Source organism: Anser brachyrhynchus, assembly GCF_964034855.1.
Source record: "Anser brachyrhynchus genome assembly, chromosome: 5".
NCBI classification, from domain to species: domain Eukaryota; kingdom Metazoa; phylum Chordata; class Aves; order Anseriformes; family Anatidae; genus Anser; species Anser brachyrhynchus.
Genome location: NC_137699.1, coordinates 56,086,676 through 56,107,687, shown reverse-complemented (window position 1 = coordinate 56,107,687; position 21,012 = coordinate 56,086,676). Strand labels below are relative to the sequence as shown.

General features: G+C 36.8%; 1 protein-coding gene across 3 annotated transcripts in view; it reads right to left on the bottom strand.

Moving 5' to 3' along the window:
* Positions 1 to 21,012, bottom strand: part of TDRD9 (tudor domain containing 9) — a 67,863-nt gene that overhangs the window by 7,627 nt on the left and 39,224 nt on the right. For 2 of the 3 annotated variants that reach the window (XM_080594910.1, XM_080594912.1), the window contains 19 exons: positions 20,676 to 20,780; positions 19,137 to 19,234; positions 18,533 to 18,664; positions 17,663 to 17,825; positions 17,513 to 17,576; positions 16,969 to 17,032; positions 15,031 to 15,075; positions 14,106 to 14,159; positions 12,933 to 13,049; positions 11,959 to 12,066; positions 10,069 to 10,169; positions 9,151 to 9,324; positions 7,759 to 7,870; positions 6,172 to 6,384; positions 4,394 to 4,483; positions 2,265 to 2,525; positions 1,681 to 1,830; positions 532 to 602; positions 53 to 162 (listed from right to left, as the gene is read on the bottom strand). In XM_080594910.1, the coding sequence (XP_080451036.1) occupies positions 53 to 162; positions 532 to 602; positions 1,681 to 1,830; positions 2,265 to 2,525; positions 4,394 to 4,483; positions 6,172 to 6,384; positions 7,759 to 7,870; positions 9,151 to 9,324; positions 10,069 to 10,169; positions 11,959 to 12,066; positions 12,933 to 13,049; positions 14,106 to 14,159; positions 15,031 to 15,075; positions 16,969 to 17,032; positions 17,513 to 17,576; positions 17,663 to 17,825; positions 18,533 to 18,664; positions 19,137 to 19,234; positions 20,676 to 20,780 (2,232 nt within the window). The remainder of the gene's footprint in view (positions 1 to 52; positions 163 to 531; positions 603 to 1,680; positions 1,831 to 2,264; positions 2,526 to 4,393; positions 4,484 to 6,171; positions 6,385 to 7,758; positions 7,871 to 9,150; positions 9,325 to 10,068; positions 10,170 to 11,958; positions 12,067 to 12,932; positions 13,050 to 14,105; positions 14,160 to 15,030; positions 15,076 to 16,968; positions 17,033 to 17,512; positions 17,577 to 17,662; positions 17,826 to 18,532; positions 18,665 to 19,136; positions 19,235 to 20,675; positions 20,781 to 21,012) is intronic. The other variant, XM_080594911.1, reaches the window with a different exon arrangement.

Here is a 21,012-nt window from a genome sequence, read left to right as displayed (position 1 = left end):
TTCATATAAAAGAGTCCAGAGAAACTGTCCAAACATTTGTATTAGGAGTTACCATTTGCATTTAATGACAAAGAAGCGGCAACCAACAACTGCTGAAAGGAGTCTTCTGGAGCATCATCGACAACCACCGAATTTATGCTTTCCCTGTGTATGAAAGCACTTCTGAGGAGGAAATAAAAAAAATATTTCCAACATTAAAACAAACAAACAAACAAAAAATTTATTTCAGAGTACAACCTGAATGGATAGCAGTTACTGGCTTAAAATTACATGAATCTGTATTAGTGGATGTATAGGACTTAATACTAATTTCTGTTAAGGCATTAAGACATCTTTAATAAAACTACTCTTCTTAAAGCAGTAGCGTGCATTTGAATGCAACTGAGGCTTTGCTACTTTTGTATTTTCAATGATTAAAAACCCTGTAAAAACGTGTAAGAGTAATGAGGATGGGTTTTGCCAGTTTATCAGAAGTAACAGTTAAGAACATGTCTATGCTTCACAATGAAAGCATTACCATCATTACCGTACCTGAACTGCGATACTTTAGTCATACTGTAGCATTTTACCTCATAAGGACTGAATGGGCCAAAAACTGTTACCTTCAACAAAAGAACAAATGACGTTCTCATTAGCCAGCCTAAGGATCTCTCCCCATGAAAATACTTCATAAATGGAAAAACAGAACACATTTCAAGATCCTGTGCATGCACTGAGCAACAATGAATTGATGAACAGGTAACATTTTCGTATCACCCATCTAAAGCAAGCTTTGCATGCTGAGGCACCTAAGCAAAAGTAATGTCTTTTCACAGGTACTGGGAATTCACAACTTCCCACAGGCTTAAGAAATTTAAGTTCAGGCTTCATAAAGCAACTAACAAAAATCAGGCTATTTTTATTTACATGAGCAGGTCTTTAATCTTGAAAATATCACACTTTAGAAAAAGTAAGTAGTTAAACAGGATTATTGCTGTGGGTAACCTAAGCATGAGTAGGTGCCTCAAACTCTGAATTTTATCAGGTTTGAAATGGGTAAAGTTATAATGTAGACCAAGCTTAACCTGTAACCAGAACACAGAACAGGACACAATCCTATACAACCTTGTTTTATATTCCAGCTTAGTAGTGACTAGATGTCTCAAAATACTTAAGTAGGAGTAAATTCTCAGTTTGGGTTTGACAGTTGAAGAACGCCCACTGTTTCACTATCACATAGCACAGCATTCTCTGCACCACTTACCCTGTGTCACCTAAGCTAAGGAAGAACTAAACATGCTGTGTAGTTTTAAAAAAGTTAAAGATTCCAGGAGAATCGATAGGGTCATAATCCTGCTTTTTGCTGCAGCTTACATCATGAAGATGTCTATGCACTGAACCAGTGGCATTCACTTTTTCAATTTTACCTACGTCTTGCAGTCCTTGAAGAGCTGCCTTTGAACGTGCTAGAATAGCCAGTTCAGTTAGCTCTTAAGGCTATGCCTCAAAACTTCGTTAAAAGCTGCAATAGATTAGTTTGCAGTGGTGGTCACATCACGGCTTCCTAACAAGATGTAGAGTGCACTATGAACAGCATCAACATGGTTTGGTTATTAAAGGTCCTTTCAGTCTTCATCTGTGTTCTAATAATGTGAGACAAAGGATCACGTAATGCCATACCAAAACCACCACTCAAGTTACCTTATGGGTTGGTGCACCAGATCTACTGCCAGAAAAACAGTTTAATAACCTTTCAATTAAATGCTTTTCTTCCTCTCTTGAAGGTACAGATGTTTTCTCTTCTTCCTTTATTTGGTCAATAAATAATCCCTTCAGCAAATCGTGGCTTTGCTACATAAAAATGAAAGGGTGTTAAAACCATGAAACACGTTTTCCTACGGTTGTTTTTCTTCTGTGTGTGTACACAAGGAACACAGATGTAGAAATACAAAAATCAATGCTTTCATCACCTTTCTGATGTAAACCATGAAAAATGCAAGAATTAAAACTGAGTTTCAATGAACAGTGAAGCAGTTCAAATGATTCCCTCATCTTTTGAAAAACATGTCTTTCAAAAGGTGTCTCAATACAGGAATGCTTTTGGCTAAGAGCACAATATTAATTATACACACAAGAAAAATAGTGAAACTGGACTACATATTTTTACTTGCCTAGTCTCACTTGGCACAGTTCCAAAACTTCCGCTCAACTTCTGAGGACTTTAGACAGTTTGAGCTGAAATACGTTAGTACAAGAAGAGTCAAAGAAGCTTACTGAATACATACTTGTGATTTGTATGATTCTTCCGCTAGTTCAGCATAACACTCTTCAATAAGCACATCTCGAATATTCACAAGGTCCTTGTGCCTCGAGTAACGGAAGGCATCCACGTGCAGAACACTGTTCACAACTGAGTACACTTCCACTAGCAGAGTATAACCATTTACTAGTGAGGCAAATCTCTGGCTAGCGCTGTAACTCCACCGTTCTCCACACACAAGAGATTTTGCAGATGGACGCATCTTGCATATCTTGAATTCTAAAGCCTAGAGCAAAAACATTAAGAACAATGTTTGCCTGAATACATGCTGAGAAATCAGCACAAAAATCTTTCATTTTCTCAACAGTTTGACTTAACTATAAAATTACTTCATCGTTATTGCAGAGGCTTATGTTAACTTCCTAAGACTGCTGTAAAGCTACTGGCATAATTCCTATTCCGTCATTGCCAACGCAGCTACACATTGCTTCTCATCACTTGAATACTGTACATAGTTGCAAACAAGGCATAAATAAAAGATAATTCAGTATTAATTCACCATCCACATTAAAATCTTTTGAGACTAGAAATGCCTTCTCTGGGAAAAACTTTACGATCTGCAGTTTTTTGACTACGGTAATAGAAAATAGCAGGACAGCTACAGCTATTCTGCCCCTGGCAGGCAAGAGTAAGTCAGTTCCAGTTTAAACCACTTCCACAGTCACTACATGTAATTATGGCTTTGAATGAATTTAAAACAAACTTTTTTTCTAGCCATAATTTTGGAAAAGCATAAGGGCAGGTTATTAAAAGATTAGGCATGGAACAGAAATACCTTTCCCTTTATTACAACTGAAGAGAACTCAAAGGATGTTTCTTACTAAAATGATAAATATTTATTTTTAAATATCAATTATAAAAAATTAACCCTCTCAAGACCAAACAACAAGAACAGAGATAAAAAACAAAAATTATGATTTCTCATTTTCATCATTAAACACTTTAGAGAACAAAGCGGCATGATACATCTGTTTAAATGAGCTTAAAAAGTATCTGAATTAGGACTGAAAAGCTGGAAGTTCAAGTAGTTATTGTCTTTGTAAATATAGCTCCAGAAAATTATTTTTCTGAAAAGCTAGCTGTTCGATAAAGTCCCTCAGACTTGCACTACAGATCACTAATTTTCAAGAGACCTGTCTGAAAAAAAGCAAATAAAGACAGTATTTCAAAGAAAGCAAAGTGGTACAAAGCAAAACCAGAACCTTGTACCCGTTTTAAATATATGAAAGCTTTCTCCTATCTATCTGTCCTGTGACTAATAGTATAGCACAGCAGGAGCACTGATGAAGCAGAAGTACTCTGCATGCTAACAATACGCAAGATATTGTGACTGCAGACTTCTGCCATGCAGATAAGCAGAGATCCTACACTGCCACTTATCTGTGGCAGGAACAAAGAGGATTAAGCAGAGGAAAAGAAATTGAACTAGTCACTGACAGCTTCTCCTCTCCAGGCTGTTTCCTAGGCTCTATAAATGAAGCTATCATTTGCTCAGTGGTTGTTAAACAAGAACACAGCTGATCTACTGCTCAATCTGTTATTCCAGAGCTTCTCTTGTAAGCAGGCAATAGAGGAATCAAAACAACACTTTCTAGAGAGGAAGTTCTGCTTCTCATAGAACTGAGAACAGCAAAGCAACTGATGACCAAAATCAACAAGCAGAATAAGTCAGGTGTTAGAGCAATTTCCTCTCTTTCCGGTGTTCCTGTGATTGCAGGTGGGAGATAGAACCCAGTATGGTGAGTCACAGAAACAGGTTCAGTTCAAACATTCAGTTAAAGAAAAAAAATTCAACATGGGTTATGTCCTCCCCTTCCCCTCAGCAAGTGCCCCTAAGGACAAAAGGGTAGATAACATTTCTCTACAATTATATACAAAGCCGATCAGTTACACACAAGAACTACTTCATCTGTGTAGACGTACCTGGGAGTACATTTATCCACCTGAGTAAAAGTGATTTACAGGTTGTAGGACATTACCGAAATACATGTCAGTTGGTTATTATGACGAAAAGCATTATGGTTTGAAGTACGCTTCTGTTTGCCAGATAAGATGTGAAAATATCCATTAAGCAGCAAATAGCACCACCCCTACCTGGAAAGGAAGCTCTTGAAGATGGCTCGGAATCTCTTTCAGTTTTTTTAAAGGCACTTTTGACCTATTGCCATAATCTACAAAAAAAACCTGGAAAAAAAAGAATCAAGAGCATCAGCATAGATTCCACAGAATTAAAAATGCTAATTTGTAGCAAGGAAAGTGACAATTAAGTTTAATAGTTACAGTACAATCTTATAAAGTGTCAGAGAAGCAAACTCAATCTGAAAGCTATGCATATGAAGACATGTCAAGAATAATAGGTCAAATTTTATAACATTTGTTTGATCCCTTCACTTGCACATCCACTGGTAATGCAAATCTGCTCAATCTAGAAAAAGTAAATTTCTCTGAAAGCCTCTCTCCGTGCAATTAAATCTGTATATCCTTATTTTTGACAGTGAATGGCACTACCTAATAACTGTGTTTAAATAAGCAAAGACAACAATGAGATTAGCACTATTATTCACTAGTTTTTCATTACTTTAGAGTTGATACTGAGCCTTGTTGCTTGTTTATAGTGTTGACACCAAGGTATGTTAAAAATAAAAATCAAGTAATTCAACAGAGAAATGGACTGTGCAAAGGTCAATTTTACAGAAATCAAAAGGTCTGTCCTTAAGCACTGAATAGAAAAGTACTGGCTTGAGAAATTAGGATCAGTCTTGAACTGTGGTGCTAATTCCCATTGCTGATTTTGGCCCTAAAAGCCAAAACATTCTGATGAAACTTGCTGATGATCCAAAACTCGGCAACAAATATTGATACAAAAAGGTCAGATGGAATGGGCCTAAGAACTGAACAGGAAAGGGGAAAAACAGATAAAAAACAGTGTGATGTTTTTTGGAGTTCATTATTTCTGCTATAGAATTTATAAATAGCAATGGCACATCTAATTAGTTGGAAATTATCAAGGAAACAGAACTGAGCATAAGATAACAAGAGGTTGCCCATGTGAAAAAGCTACCAAAAGGCAACAAAAATGAGTCTTGGCATATACCAAAAGAAATATTTCTTAATGCAGAGAAGAAACAGTGCTGGAACAGGAATACTGTATAAGCAAAGGTGGAACTTCAGGTACAAAAAGCACTCATAGTTCTGCTCTAGAAAACTGAGGTCAAAGCAAATTAGAGGACAGACTGATAAGACCAGGAGTTGTGATATGTGAGACGAAAGAAACTGCAGCATGCTTCAGTCAGTTGAAAAACAAGGTCTAGGAAGAAGATGCACAAGAAATTGGAGAGGAAGGAAAAACAGTAGGATAAGAAGAAAACCTATATAAACCAGGGGAGGAAACACTGGCAGAACAATTAATTTAGACAAATTGCCCATGAATGACTGAATGCTGCCCATACAATGGGGGCAAAAAAATTACTTTAATACGGAGCTCCATATATTTTTAAAGACAACCCATAGGGTTGCCTGCCAACAACACAGCACTGGAGTCTGATCTAGGCACTCCCTACCATGTTTTCAAAGCTACAAGTTCTATTCTTTGTTTTGCTTCGCTCTGCTTCAGCATACACAACACTTTACTGTATCCTCTCAATTTAAGACTAAAATGCTCTTGTCTTCTGGAAAAAACTGTTGTTCATCTCTTTTGGCAACATTCTATTAAGATTTTATTTTAGCTCTATTTTTCTAGATTTCTTTACTAGAATATTTATAATTGTCATGAAAATAATGCTTAGTCAAAATACTTATTAAAAAAATAGCTCCAAGACTGTTAACCCAATTAACATCATACCAATTCAATATGACATAACATATTAGTGTACCTCTGCAAAATCTCCAGAAACATATAGAATACGAGCTCTGTAGTATCCTCTGTTTTCCAGACAAGTAAATGGTGCCAGACAAACCAACTCTGGATATGGAGACACTGACAAATCCATCAGGTTATGGTAGTTAATTTCAACAGTTAGAGCCTGAAGAACAGTCCTGTTTTTTTCATCTATCCTGTATCCCCAGAAGTGTCCAACTTCTACTATCTGAAAGTAGAAAAATTGGACAATTTCAGATCTCTCATTATTTCATCCTTCTACATCAAATAATAAAACAGCTTTGAGTAAAATACATGAAAACACTCCTACTCCTGACAAACACAGAAGCGTTCTCATACTGAAATAATACAGTGAAGCATTTCCCTCTCCTATAAGGTTATTCTTCATTATATAACGTTGTTTTAAAATGTCTCTGCTGTGCAATTACAACACACTTTTAATCTAAATAGGCTCTTGATACAAGCAGTGAGCAAAAAGTAGCAACTTAGCAAAAAGCATCTTAGTAGAAGACCACTTCCAAACAAAATCAACAAACTAAAAATGTAAGGTATATAAGAGATGAAATAGATGAACACAGCCATGGTGCACTTTCTTGTTAGCTAAAGAAAACCAGAGTTAGCTACATACATCAGCAAATCAGCATCATTACTGTTATGATTAGCCATCCTCCAGGAAACTGAAACAAACACCGCTATTTCAAATCAAGTTGAATAAAATAAGTCATCTTTTTCAGATTGCTTACTGGTATCATCTACCATTTCTGATTTTACACCAAATGTGATTAAAAAAGAATATTCACTGTGGAAATAAATACATAGGACCATTAGTTAAAGCTGATTATAGTGAACAAAACTGTACAGCACAGATCGTTACCTGACTGGAATGCATCTGATCATCAACTCCATTAACATATTTGGACCAAGAGACTCAGCTGAATAAACTGAAGAAAATTCTTTTCTACCACTGCAAAACGTATCACTTCTACCAAGAGCTGGTTTAATACTTCAGCCTATAGTTTCCATTATATTATTCAATTTTTTGAAAATACAATAGTTAACATGAGATTTAAAAATTCTCAGCCTCAGATTTCAGAAGTATTTGTACACATATATAATTTTTTCCTAACGCAACTTCCTATGCATGCCGTGTTTTCTTGAAATGATCATTCAGTATCAACTCATGTCTCACACCTGCAGTTTCTGAATAAAACTTGCCAGATAACAGTAACCAGGTAGTTGGCCCAAATGTCTACCAATCCTCTTAACTGTAGAATACACAAATAGTTCACCTCTACCATTAATCTTTTCCCAGCTAAGACCTACTGGCAGTGAATCCTACAAATTTTTTCACGTGCTAACAAGTTTCAATGTTTGAGGCATGACAAGTGAGTACCATTTAAAACGGAACTACTCGAAGTTAGACAAGTATTCTTTATGCCTCTTGTGAATGCTGAAAAACGTTTTGCTAAAAAAATTTTTCGTATATGTTCTTTTCACTTACACTTGTTGATTACTCATCTCTGCAAAGTTACTAGGTACTGATTACTAGATATGACTTGCTTCAGGGGTATAACATTCCTACCTCTGTTACACTGATGGACAGGAGACGATTTGGGATCATCTTTGACAGTTCTGAAGTACCAAATGAGATTTCCACAGGCTCCACTGTCTGCTTCTGATAGTCCACATTTACTCTGAAATGTTTATGGAATACAGATGTTCAATACCTCAAAAGTTAAAAGTCCAGGTTTTCTGCTTTCACTGCTTCTTACATTAATTCACCACACAGGTGCGCATGTACAGTGAAGGGAAAAAATAATTAACTGACAAGTCATGATATTTTGCGAGGAAAAGATAAGCACCTAGGATGCATTTATGTATTTAATGACCTTTATTTTTAAAATATATTAATTTGATTAAAACTTAAAATTACTGGAGAGAGCCAACGTCCTACAGGAGAAGCTGTCTAACATCTTTATGATCAAATACAGAAAGATACACACCAAGAAGCAACTGTGCAGTCAGGTTACTAGAAATCCAAAGAACAAAGGTTAAATAAATAGTGAGTTTTCTTCACTATGGCATGCCTTAAGCTTTTTTTTTTTTAAAAATAAAACAAATTGAGTATGTTACAGCACTAATATACATTCAGCGTATCATTTTTTCCCTGAAATATAGCTTTCCTTTTACGTGATGAAAGTTAGCCTTCCAGCTTAAGAGACTTCCTTCTTGAATCCCTTAAAAATTAGTTTTGATGAAGATCTTAAATACAGTTTGGGGCACAGTGAAACTGCTGGAAGCGTTTTAATAAAAATTAAGTACAATCAACTGGAAGTGAAGCATTCACTCGCACTTGAACCTTTACAGTTTATTCCTGCCTTCCTATTTTAGATTTCGGATTTTAAAATATTTAAATGGCTACAGACCAATCAGGAGCTAGACAGATTGATTCAGCTACAACATCTGGTCGACTTGCCAGATTGGTAATCCTAAAATTCACAGACAGAATATAACAATGAAACCCCTGTGCCAGGTTTTTCTAGAACAAGCAGATACGGACAAAGACGACTTACTGTATCTCAACCCTCATCAGTGTTTTCTGTTATTTTCCTCCTCCCCCACTTCTGTTGTTACATTACCTCCCTGCCCCTTCTGTTATTTCCCCAAATGTCATTCCTTTTTTTTTGGCTTAGAAATCTCTACATTGTGATGAGCCAAAAATACTGTATAAAGCTGTATTTCCATATGCCTAAAGCAAATGGACTACAACCTTAAATAACAACAAAGTACGCTCAGATTTCTCTTATTTCTCTTTCTGTAAAACATTCTGTTCATACAAAGTTTGTATCTCTGTTTTTTTGAGCTTAACACCTCTCCCTTGCTGACACTTCCAAGGAAAATCCCGCTGAATCCTATAAAACTCATTTCAACTTTCACTGCACAGAAACCCATTTTCCCTATGGAATATGATTACCTTAAAGATTCCATGCTTGCAGCTGGCACAGGTTGCAACTGCCTTTTGATATCATCTGGATAATGAACATCCAGTTCAAGAGGAATTTTCAGCTGTGACATTTTGATTGACATGTACACTGCAGGAAGAATCTTAAAGCCCTCCATTGGGTTATGGGAGAATTCCACAAAAGCCCTGTTCCAAATATTCCACCAAATAAAACTAATAAATACTCGAAGAATCAAAAACAAAACAAGAAAACCAGAAAAGTCATAATTTCTTTTCCCTGTCCTTATCATAGCAGGCCAGAGAACTGTGAAAAATATTTTCCTCAAATGCTTTACCTACCACTCTTATGGGACTTAAAATTTTACTTGTACTTCTGGTTGAAAAAAAATAAAAATTCTAGCCTTCTCACAAGCACATATTAAGTTTACTGAGCATATTTAATACAAGTTATAAAAGTGTTAAAATATATGTGAATAAGAAAAAAATTAAAGATTGGAAAAAGTACATGAATTATCTTTGAGCAGTTGTAGCCCACAGTCAGCCTGCAGACCAGCTAAACCAGCCAGACACACACATTTTGTGCAAAGCAATCTGACGATACCAATGAACTGAATTCACTAAATAAATTGGAAACAAAGACAGATCAGCTGCAGTTAAGGTCCCCTGTTACACAACAGAAGGAACAACAGAAGGTGGTCTCTAAGGAGATAGTTTATCAAATATTATTCTCAACAACACATATTGAACTTCAAAGCTATCTTTCTTATTCCAGCCAATGCATTAAAAACAATTTACTGATTCCAAACAGATTAAATAAACTCATTTTGTCAGTATACCATTGACAAAGAAAGAAGTCGATTAGCCTAGTCGATCTAGCCTCAGAACCAAGAGCAAGAGAAAGGCATGATATTTAAAATATTTTGTACTTACCTTGATCCATCATATACAACAGATTTTACCTGCCCACACTGTCTAAACAGTGACTGCAACTGTTTATGGTATAGATATCCATAGGGCGGAATATTCTTTACCTGTTAAGAAAAACAAGATAAACTTGAGTACATTCAACTATTTTAAGGCATCATTAACTTCACCTAAATGGTCAACTGTTTTCTCCTTCACTTGAGCTGCCGCAGTAATACTCAAACTAAAACCCAAATTTAAAAATTGCTACACACTGTACTAAATTCAAGAATCTGAAGAGACATTAAAATCAAAGTTTGGCTGCTAATCACAGAATGGCTTGGGTTGGAAGGGGCCTTAAAGATCACCCAGTTCCAACCCCCTGCCTTGAGCAGGGATGCCACCCACCAGACCAGGCTGCCTAAGGCCCCATCCAGCCTGGCCTTGAACAAATCCAGGGGCAGCCACAGCTCCTCTGGAGAAATGCTGCCCCATCCTCCTCAAACCAGCAGGTAACTAGTTTCTTTGTCTAACTACAAATCAAAAATGCTTCTTTGGTGGTTACATTTCTTTGATAATTTCTCCTAGAAGCAGCATCGTATCCCTCTTTTTGCTCGTAACAGGAGAGCTTCCTTGCCTAGGATGTAGTTCCCAATGATGGACAACATGCACTACCTGGGAAACTAGAGAAGCTACAGCCCCGAACGCTCTGGCTGAACTACCACCTATCAGTTACTTTTAAAATGGCAAAAATGAGCTAGGGAACTACAAGCTGGCCAGCCTCACTCCAGTTACTAACATAATCACAGAGCAAGTCTTCTCGGAAACCATTTCTGATCATATGATTGAGAAGGTGACTGGAAATAGACATCAATTTATCAAGAACAAGTCACGCCTGATCAACTTGATTACCTGCTATCACAAACTGGCCAGATCTGTGTAACAGGGAAGAATAGCACATGTTATCTGCCTTCAGGTAGAGAAGTATTTTTACATGGTCTTCTTTCACAGCACCCTTGTATTCAAGTTGGGTTATCGAAGTCTGGGTATGTGGCCTACAACGTGATTAAAACCTGGCTGAGCCACTGGGCTCAGAAGGTAGTGGCTACTTCATTCTCTAGCCCGGGGTAATATGTAAACTTATTTGTGTTCAACAAACGCCATGCCAGCAACTCTTTTTGAACTAGAATCTTTTCTTGGATACGTAGTAAAGCATGACAAAATTCCTCATCAATATGCTTTTTCTCCTTCCTTTTCACCTATTTTCTCCTGGGCCAATCTAAGCCTATTCAATGAGGCTCACTCGCTTGTAGATTTGTTTTCTTTAAGCGTAAGGCATTGTTATTTTACAGTGTTATAGTTATTTCAGACACATTGAATATTTTCTAGTCTAAACTGCAAACCATTCAGCAAAATCAAGTCAACCATTTCAAACTTAGTTATTCAATTAACTAAAAATGTCTACAGAGAAAAAAAGGAATGGTGCAACACTTGAGTAACCTCAAAATAACCACACGTGTCATATAGTTCCAAGAAGGATATTACAAAGAAGTAACACTGAAGTTACAGCAGCTCATTTTGCAAACAGCCTAATGTTGTACTCTTAAATAAAGTACTCGTAAAAAGTACGCTTTAAAATATTTTATTAGTTTTTTGGAGTTGGCTGTCTGCGTGACACTACCAGTCTAACGCACAGACAGTTCTCAGTAAGAATTCTTTTTAAATTGCCCACCCACACAATGTTTATTACATTCAAAGAAAGGGAGATAGGAGAGAAGACAGCAAGTGCAGATCAGGGTAGATAATTATTTCTGTCCTGGCCCAAGAAAAAAAAAAAAGAAATTGAGAAATACTACCCTAACACTACATAGTCTTATTACTTGATGCTTGGTTAAGACATTCACCATCTTAACATACCAACACAGTGGTTTTTGGATCTTTGCCAGCAAGGTCTCTCACTGCCACTTCTTCATTACATTTTTGAAAAGTGAAGTAGTTTGGATAGAAAGCACCAGCCATTACAACCTGAAATCATGAAAATATTTTGGAAATTACAGCTCATTATATTCAGCTCCTCAAAGAGATATACTTGCAGTATAAAGAGATACTGGCAGATCTTCATATATTTGTCTGTCTCTTAGCAAGAATTACAGTAGTTTCAAAATAAAGGTTAACTCATGCAAATCCTATCCTTTAAAAACATACTTCCACGAGAAGACTTCAACTTCTTGAACAATAATTTAGTATTTCTGCAAGCAGACTTAGTCTATGAAAACTACAATGGTTAACCCTCATTTCAATTTTTAAGAAACTCACATAAAATACTGTTATGACAGCTGTTCACTTTTCACATTACATCATACTGTATTTAACGATTCAGGTCTGGAAAGTTCACTGCTTAGACAGTTAAACCAATTGCCATTGACATAATAAATATATGATAAATAGGTCCATGAAAATAAGAATAACTACTAATCAGTCGAAATAGGAAGAGAAATGTCATTAAAAATTGACAAGTTACAGTAGCTGAAAGGAATCTGATTTTTCTCCCCAGTAACTAACCAAGCCAGTGGTAGTCCAAACAGAGCACTCAAAAGAAGTGAAAACATCATTTTCATAAAGGTTAGTTCTCTTCCTTCCAACTCAAACCACCCGTCTTCAGAGTATTTTTATGACTTTGACAAAGATTAACCCGGATACAAGTTTAATTTGTCTACGTATCACTTTGCTTTGTTTTGATGAGCTGTCAGAATCAGAAGGGGTAACCAAAGGACTAACACACATTGTAAATTTTGAAACACCGGGTATACCACTAATTTGTCAGTACTACTATGTAAACGTCCAGTTATAAACTTTGTAAATAATGCCCCGAAGAGTCATTAAAGTATTACCTGCAAAATGAAGCGTTGCTTACATACATATTCCTCATCCACAGCAGATGGCTGAGTATTAATAAACATGTTAAATTCTCCAACTCGCGTTTTCAAGAGGTTAAATAACTCTGCCACCTGAAATTCCAACTCTAAGTTATAAATCAAACAGATAAAAACAACGGTTCACAAATGAAAATTAAATCTTAGTACTAGCCTAAGCAAGTGGGCAAACCCCCTTACTTTTTACATGACGTTAATGTGCGTTTCATCTAATACACTGCTTAGCACACCTCTACTCTAGGTTTTAAAACAACTTGCAATACTAGATTTTATTCTTGGGCAGGCCTCAAGTTCTTAGATGACACCAAACAAAATCCCTGGAAGTGTTCAAGTTCAGGCTGGATGGGGATTTAGTCAACATGACCTAGTGAAACGTCCCTGCCAATGGCAGGGGATTTGGACAGGATTATCTTTAAAGGTCCATTCCAATCCAAACCATTCTATAGTTCTAAGATTCTACACTGAATGGTTAGAATCATGGAATATCCTGAGTTGGAAGAGATATGCAAGGATCATCGAGTCCAACTCCTGGCTCCACACAGCACTACCCAAAAACAGACCATGTGTCTGAGAGCAGTATCCAAATGCTCCTTGAACTCTGGCAGGCTCAGTGCCATGACCACTTCCCTGGGGAGCCTGTCCCAGTGCCCGACCACCCTCTGGGTGCAGAACCTTTCCCTAACCCCCAGCCTGACCCTCCCCTGTCCCAGCTCCATGCCGTTCCCTCGGGTCCTGTCGCTGTCCCCAGAGAGCAGAGCTCAGCGCCTGCCCCTCCGCTCCCCTCGTGAGGGAGCTGCAGGCCGCCATGAGGCCTCCCCTCAGCCTGCTCTGCTCAAGGCTGAACAAACCAAGGGGCCTCAGCTGCTCCTCGTACATCCTCCCCTCCAGACCCTTCACCATCTCTGTAGCCCTCCTCCAGGCACTAACGGTTAATTATTTAATGTCACTTTAAACATCTGTTGTTTCTCTGAGAGTGGAGAGATAATACTAAGTGTTCAATTTAGTTTAAAGAAAATATATACCTAGATGCATACATAATAGTGTCTAAGTAGGCTTATTCAGGGTATTAACATCTGTAGAAATTAAGAAAAATTTACATCCTATTTATAAGAATGATCTGTTTTAGCTTACCTCTCTAACTTTCTTGATATGAATATAATTTGATCGACCCCACCCAAGCTCATCCTGGAAAAGAAAGCAAAAAATGCATACGCAAAAATTGCTAGAATCATGTTTCCTATACTACTAGTAAGTTCTCTCTCATATTCTTCCATGTGGACACAAATAGTAATTACATAAAATGACAGAAGAATCTGATCTATTTCAGAGCATTCTTTGCATCCAATGAAGTACTTGGCATAAGAATTATGTATTTGACTAAAGCTCTACTTTGGGCACCACCAGTGCAGCTGCAGGACATTAAGATTTTTCATATAAACCGTAAAGTCCAACTCCTCTGTGCTGCTACTATAGAATCTGCTTTAAGAACATGGCAAAAGCAGACAAACAGAACAGCAGGATGAAGAACTTCAGACATTCGTTGTAACTCAGTGCATGTTATGCACTGGTATTCGTAAAATTTATTATGGTCTGAAAGAAGTGAGGAAGTCAAAGAAGTTTTATCTTACATATAGAAAAAATACCAGAGGCAGTTATTGTGTGCATACTACTGACTTTTGAAACTGTACGGCTGACTTCTGAGACTGATGCACAGATCTTCCACCTTCTATTTCCTCTCACCCCCCTTGACACCTATGATTGTAAAAATGTCTTTCAACTACAGCTCAGTTTCTCTTTTCTGCTTGGATTTCAAACCTTCTGGCCATTGTTAATCCATCTATGAAAGGGACTACATAACGGGTTACTTAAAAATAAGTGGCGCTGGCGTCAATGGTGTCAAAGACTCACTGTGATCCCTCAAAACCTGTACTTTTATTTACTTATGAAAACTGTAACCATGAATGACTGTCAGCCCAAAGTGCTTACACTAAGAACACCAAATATGCCAATGCTGAAGTAACCAACCTTGAATAGAAAAGAAGAAAGTTTAACTAACCTTGGGATGTCTCAACTCTCCTTTTTGTCTGCAGACCTGCCATGCCTAAGAAAGAAGTGGCTTAGTATTCAGGCATAAAGTGTTGGTAATAATTATTTCAAAAAAATTCACGCAACATTGAAATCCATTAAATTTTTCCCCACGTTACTACAGTTTTCCCCACATTACTACAATTACTGAGGATACTTTGGATGCACTAGTTTAAAAACAGAGATGCCCTTGTGCTAATAGATACTACAAATGTTAAAAGAGTATATGGAAATCTGAATCACTGAGTAACTTGAGAGATTTCTTCAAATCAACCGTTCCAAAATCCCACACAGCAGGGCCAACTTATATCACATTTCTGAGGATCTTATCAAATCAAGTTCTGAATACCTCCAAGAACAGAGATGCCCTAACCTCTGTGGACAACCTATTTTACTGTTTGAATACATTTTACAGTCGATTTCCATCCCTCTGCACTGTAGCACCTCAGTAGAACCTCCCCTGTTGCAATCTGTATCCACAGCCTCTTGTCCTATGGCTGTAGGCCTCCAAAAATGTCTGGCTCCCTCCCTCTACTCTACATTCTGCTGGTAGGTGGACGAAGTTATCAACTAAGATCACCCTTTAAGCACCCTCTTCTTAGGACTGAACAAACGCACCTTTCAGCCTTTCCATCATGTGTCCCACACCCTAGTCATCTCAGGGCATTCTGCTAGACTAATGGTATTTCAGTGTCTTTTGTACTACAGAATTCAGAAGTTGACACTGTACTTCGAAGTGAGCCAGGAACACAAGTTTAGTAATATAGCTTTACTTTTAATATTTAATTGGGTATTAGGCAATATTTGTTCACAACTAGGACCATCAGACAGATCAGGTTGCCCTTACACTTTGCACAGTCTCCCTCCTCTGAGGTTTCAAACTCTCAGCTAGATAAAACCCTGAATAACCTTAACTGATCTCACTACTGAACCTGCTTTGAGCAGGTGATCAGACTACAGACCTCCTGAGTTCCTTTTCAACCTCAATTCTAGGATTTTAGTCTCAACGTGGTTCTTGCTTGGTTGGTTCCTAGGCAGATAAGAATAACCTTCACTCTTAAGAGCATTCTTGCTCTGATTTTGTTGAAGGTCCACAAGAACTCTGGGTCTTCTTTTGCTCATCTGCAAGCACACCCAGTGACGTGGCTGCAAAATCTAGTTTTAAGAAAGCATTACTGAAGGTCTGAAAAGCGTGGCTGGGTCATAGAAGTGTTACAACATGCAAGAAGAATTGCAAACATTCTGTGATTCAAGTGACTCATGTTAGTAACTACATTTTGCTTACTGATTAACTACCATTTGCTCTGTTGGAAGTGACAAGACATCAATTTGATAGTATGTGGAATTATACAGATCCACCTTTTTGGTTGGAAAGAATCTGCCTCCCCATATAAAAGAGCTCTTTCATGGAAAAGATCACAGGGGGTCAAGAGAACCTAACTGTTTCATGTCTTGCTTAAAATTTCCTTCTACCTCTAGCAAGCAGATAAGCAGATATTTCTAGCAAGAAATAATGGTGTACTCCTACTCTCTCTCTCCTCTTCACAGTGTTTTCCAGCCGCTTAGTAGAACAAATACCTCAAAAGCCAAAGGAGATCATGAAAAGTAGGAAATATACCCAGAAACTGAGCGATGCAACTTGTTTTACCCCATTTCTTGCTGCCTGCCTTTGGTGCAAAGTTGTGCAGCTCCCTCACAGCGGTAAAATTTGACTTATAATTGATACTAATACTAGTAGTGTTATATAGTGCAAGATACCTATTTAGTAATAATCTGAATAATTAGAAGGCTAGGTATAAAGTTTTTAAGAACTTCAAAGCAAAAACACTCCACCAATCATACAAAGGCAAAGCTTCTCACCTTCCAATGAAACCCGATAAACTGAGATCACACAGAAGATAAGATTTACCTTAAATGCATTCACGATTGCAATACAGTCACTCTTACTATTCCCAGAAAAAAACAGTTTGCTCCTGGCAGTAAAAACAAAAAAGAATTATCAACAATAGTCTTATTCCAATGTTGAATTTATTATACAGCTACACTATTAGCATTTTCCAGTACATTAATAAACAAGGTCAACACATTTATTGTAATTATTTTTTCCTTATTCACATTTCCTTGCTGATAAGCTGTGTGGGCAGAATAACAAGGATTGTGTTTTTGGTACTTATTTTTAATAAACACTGCCACATGTCCACATCAGGAAGACAAAGCAGAAGAATCAGGTCTTCCACACAGAAATGGTTGAGTTAATTCTGTGATACCAGTTAGTTCATGTAGCAATATTTCAGTACTTCAGCTGCTCTGGAAAAAGCCTCTCTTTTTTCTGTCGAAGTACCAAAAAGTACAGTTAAACTCATGACATTAAAAATGACATTTTATGGTTAGCTTTGCCCTCTGCTCCCAAGTGTAGCCAGGAAGACATAAAACATCAAGGATTATTATAATACCTGTATCCATCAATGTAATGTTTGAAAGGCACTGCAAAAATACTCCGCAGAGAGAGTGCTGCAGCTACAACAAAAAAAACAAATCAAAATGAAAACCTGGAAGTTACTTGTTTTTATAGAAAGTTGTTCACATGTTCTTCTTTCTGTTACCTATAATAAGGCATTCTTCTAAACACCCAAAGGTATGTCCAAGGACTATCAACTTTCCAAGATGCAGATCCACTGGCAAATGTAGCAATACTCTTCCCAAATAAGTCAGCTCACCATCATGTGGATTTTCTTCTGCTTGCACACAAGTCGTAAGTGCTCCCAGCTAGAGAAATTTAAATTATTTGTAAAGGTTAATCAAGTAAATCTAAGACCGGTTGTTTCTTGTTCTGATTTCTTACAAACCCATCTCAAAGCAATATCAATTAGAGCCATATCTAATTAAGTTGACATCCTTAAATCAATTTGAAAAATCTAGTATTTCACAACTTTTACTACACATCCAGTATATACACAACCTATTGTATCCAACTGTCACTTCTTATGCACTTTGGAAATGAAGCAACTTTAATGCATTTGGCATTCTACTCCATACTGAATTTATAATTGAAAAGCAAAATCACCAATTCCCCCATGCAGGTGGAAAGGGGGATGTTCAAACTGATGATCAAACTGATCATAAGGTATACGAGTGATTTTGCTACTGATTAATAAATAATTTCACCTATGGAGCTCAAGTTCTCTAACCTTTTTCCTATTCTTTCTCATCACAAATGTTAGTTCACAAACAGTATAATTTCTCCATGATTCTGCTTTTAATCCCCAATTACATTCTAATCCTCTATAAATGAAGCAACTGCAGAAATTACGCCAAAGAAGATGGTAACCAAGTAGCAGCCAAACATGACAAAACATTCTCTACACACAGTTCTTATCTTAGGTTCCAATTAAGGTTACTACTGCCTTTTAAGTAACAAGGAATACAGTACGTTTTGATTACCTTGATTTTAACAGCATTAAAAGAATGCCTACCTCTTTCAGATGAAGGATGGTACGTTCAATGTCACTTAAATTGGGTGGAGAAAGAGCTGTTGCCAACAAGGCTTTTGGTTCCCCCATATCAAGCCTTTTTATTTTTAACACTGTAGCTCCCAATGGACAACACTGAAGGGAAGATGATGCTATTGTTACTTTTTGCTAAGGTGCACAGTTTATGATTTATGATATAATTACTTTTTATCTAAAAGTACACATATATCTACCATATTTAAAAGTGTATATATATATCTAACTATACATACACAAAAGTATGTAACAATTGCTTTTTATATAAAAAGTAATCCTAAATTAAGTTTATAATTCAGTAAAACCTGAAATTAATTTTGCATAACTAAGGATATTTTTGTTTTGAATAGAATGTTATTTTCTAAAGTCACACTGATTATACTGTTACAATGCATCCCCCACGTACAAAACAACATGTGGTCTTTTATCAACTATTTCTCAAATTCAATTCTATTCAGTGGTACAGCTACTAGCCGCTATTTAAATATTACACTCCCTTCACGCAAAGTCTCTGCTACATCCAAACACCTAAGGAAAAAAAGAAGTCCTTTGTGTCTCCCCAAATTCTTACCAATATCTCAGGTACTGACTTCTCTGGAATACAGTCTCTCCAGAACTTCTTGTATACAAGCCTGTAACAATACCCATTGGAAACACGTCCAGCGCGACCTTCACAGAAGAGCAAAACATTAATTTGAAAACTGCTTAAGTCCGATAGTTCAAAAAAATGTCTACAAGCTTTCTGGACAGCTGTGCAGTATGCAACAGCTGATGCTGCAGGCTGACCAGTGTTTTGCTCTCTTGCAACAGCTGGGCCCAGTAAAGACTCTCTCTCCTTTCCTACATATGCATCAGATAGAGTAATTTTGCTTTCATAGCAGCTCTAACAAAATTTACTTACTGTACATTTCACCCAAATACCTCTTCCACATAGATGCGGATTTGGGACAGTTATTTTTCTTTCATCCATTCATCTCAGTTGAACAGATGAGACATCCTGCTCTAAAATACACTTCCTCAAAACCAGGAGAAGGCAAGTCCTACCAAGTCTAAATCTAATACAGGTAAGTATGTCAGTGCAAGTTTTGGCATACCCTCAAACTGAAGATCCTATATGCAGAGTCAATAGGCTTTGAGTTTACAGAAATACACAATGAGCATACTTGGATTTCCTACTTCGCTCTATAGCTATCAAAAATCTTCTATAAAACAACAATTACGTAGTATGACAAACAGCAAAATATTTTTATGATCCACTACTTATAGACAACACATTGATTTGAAAGTCTGTCTTCACAACTCCATACAGCATTCACTTCAACAAACTAAAGGGTACTCTACTCAGTGGGATACTCCACCGGAGTGTAAGGCCACATTTTTAAGTCATATGCATAAAAAAATCTAAGTCTCCTACTACACAAAATGCTGCCGCTGCTACCAGTTGTATATTGGTTGGCTGTCATAACCAACACTGACCCAGAACCAAAAGGCAGTAACGCTGTGACTGTGAAGTCATCATAGGTTTAAAAAAATGAAGATACTTTTTTATCTAAAGATGTCACTTATTTATTTATTACTCCTTTCCATTGAAACTAAAGACTTTGATATCAACAAGCACTAACTAGAATAGGTGATACAAATTCTCGTTTAACCTTGTGCTACAAACACTGGTATACACTGATGACACTGCTGTAGATCTTCCACTAACTTGAGCAACAGATAGACATGAAAGAATCTTTTCCTGCAGAAAACCATGAGTAGTCAATACCTAGCAGTAGCTTTCTCCCTTTAAAGAAAAAACGCACATAATTAAAAAAAATAACTATTAAATAACAAATCCTCATAAGTTTCATGGCCTGTTAATTTTAGTATTTTTCAATAATACACAAAACGTACCTCTGTAAAAAATAGTTGAACAAAATATAACATTCAGGCATAGCTGCATAACCAATTTTAATATCCTGACATGGTAAGGAATAAAGTTTCTATATGAACAACTCGTGACAAAAATCATCAGTCCTTTACACTGAGTAAAAAAACTAAAATGTAACAGAATTCTTCATCAAGGTTAACTTCTAAAATTCCTTTCCATTCCCTCTTGCCATCTTACCTTTTCTTTGATAACAGTTTGTTTTAGATGCCCAGCAAAGTCTCAAACTTTGGTAATTAGTTTCCTCATCACAAACCAAAGTTCTAATTAAGCAGAAATCTATCACTGCAGTTAAGAAAACAAAATCTTAATATTAAGAAGTAATTCATCCTCACAGCAGTGTAATAAATACCGTTGATTTTGCGTTATCAGAAAAGGAATGTTTCAATCATTGACAAATCCATTATTCTCTTCGTTGGTTTTCTAACAACTAGAACCAGGCTACTGAGAACACTAACAGTACTACAAATAAATTTAAGCTTCAATATAATAAGTGTCAAAGATGATGAGCTTTAAA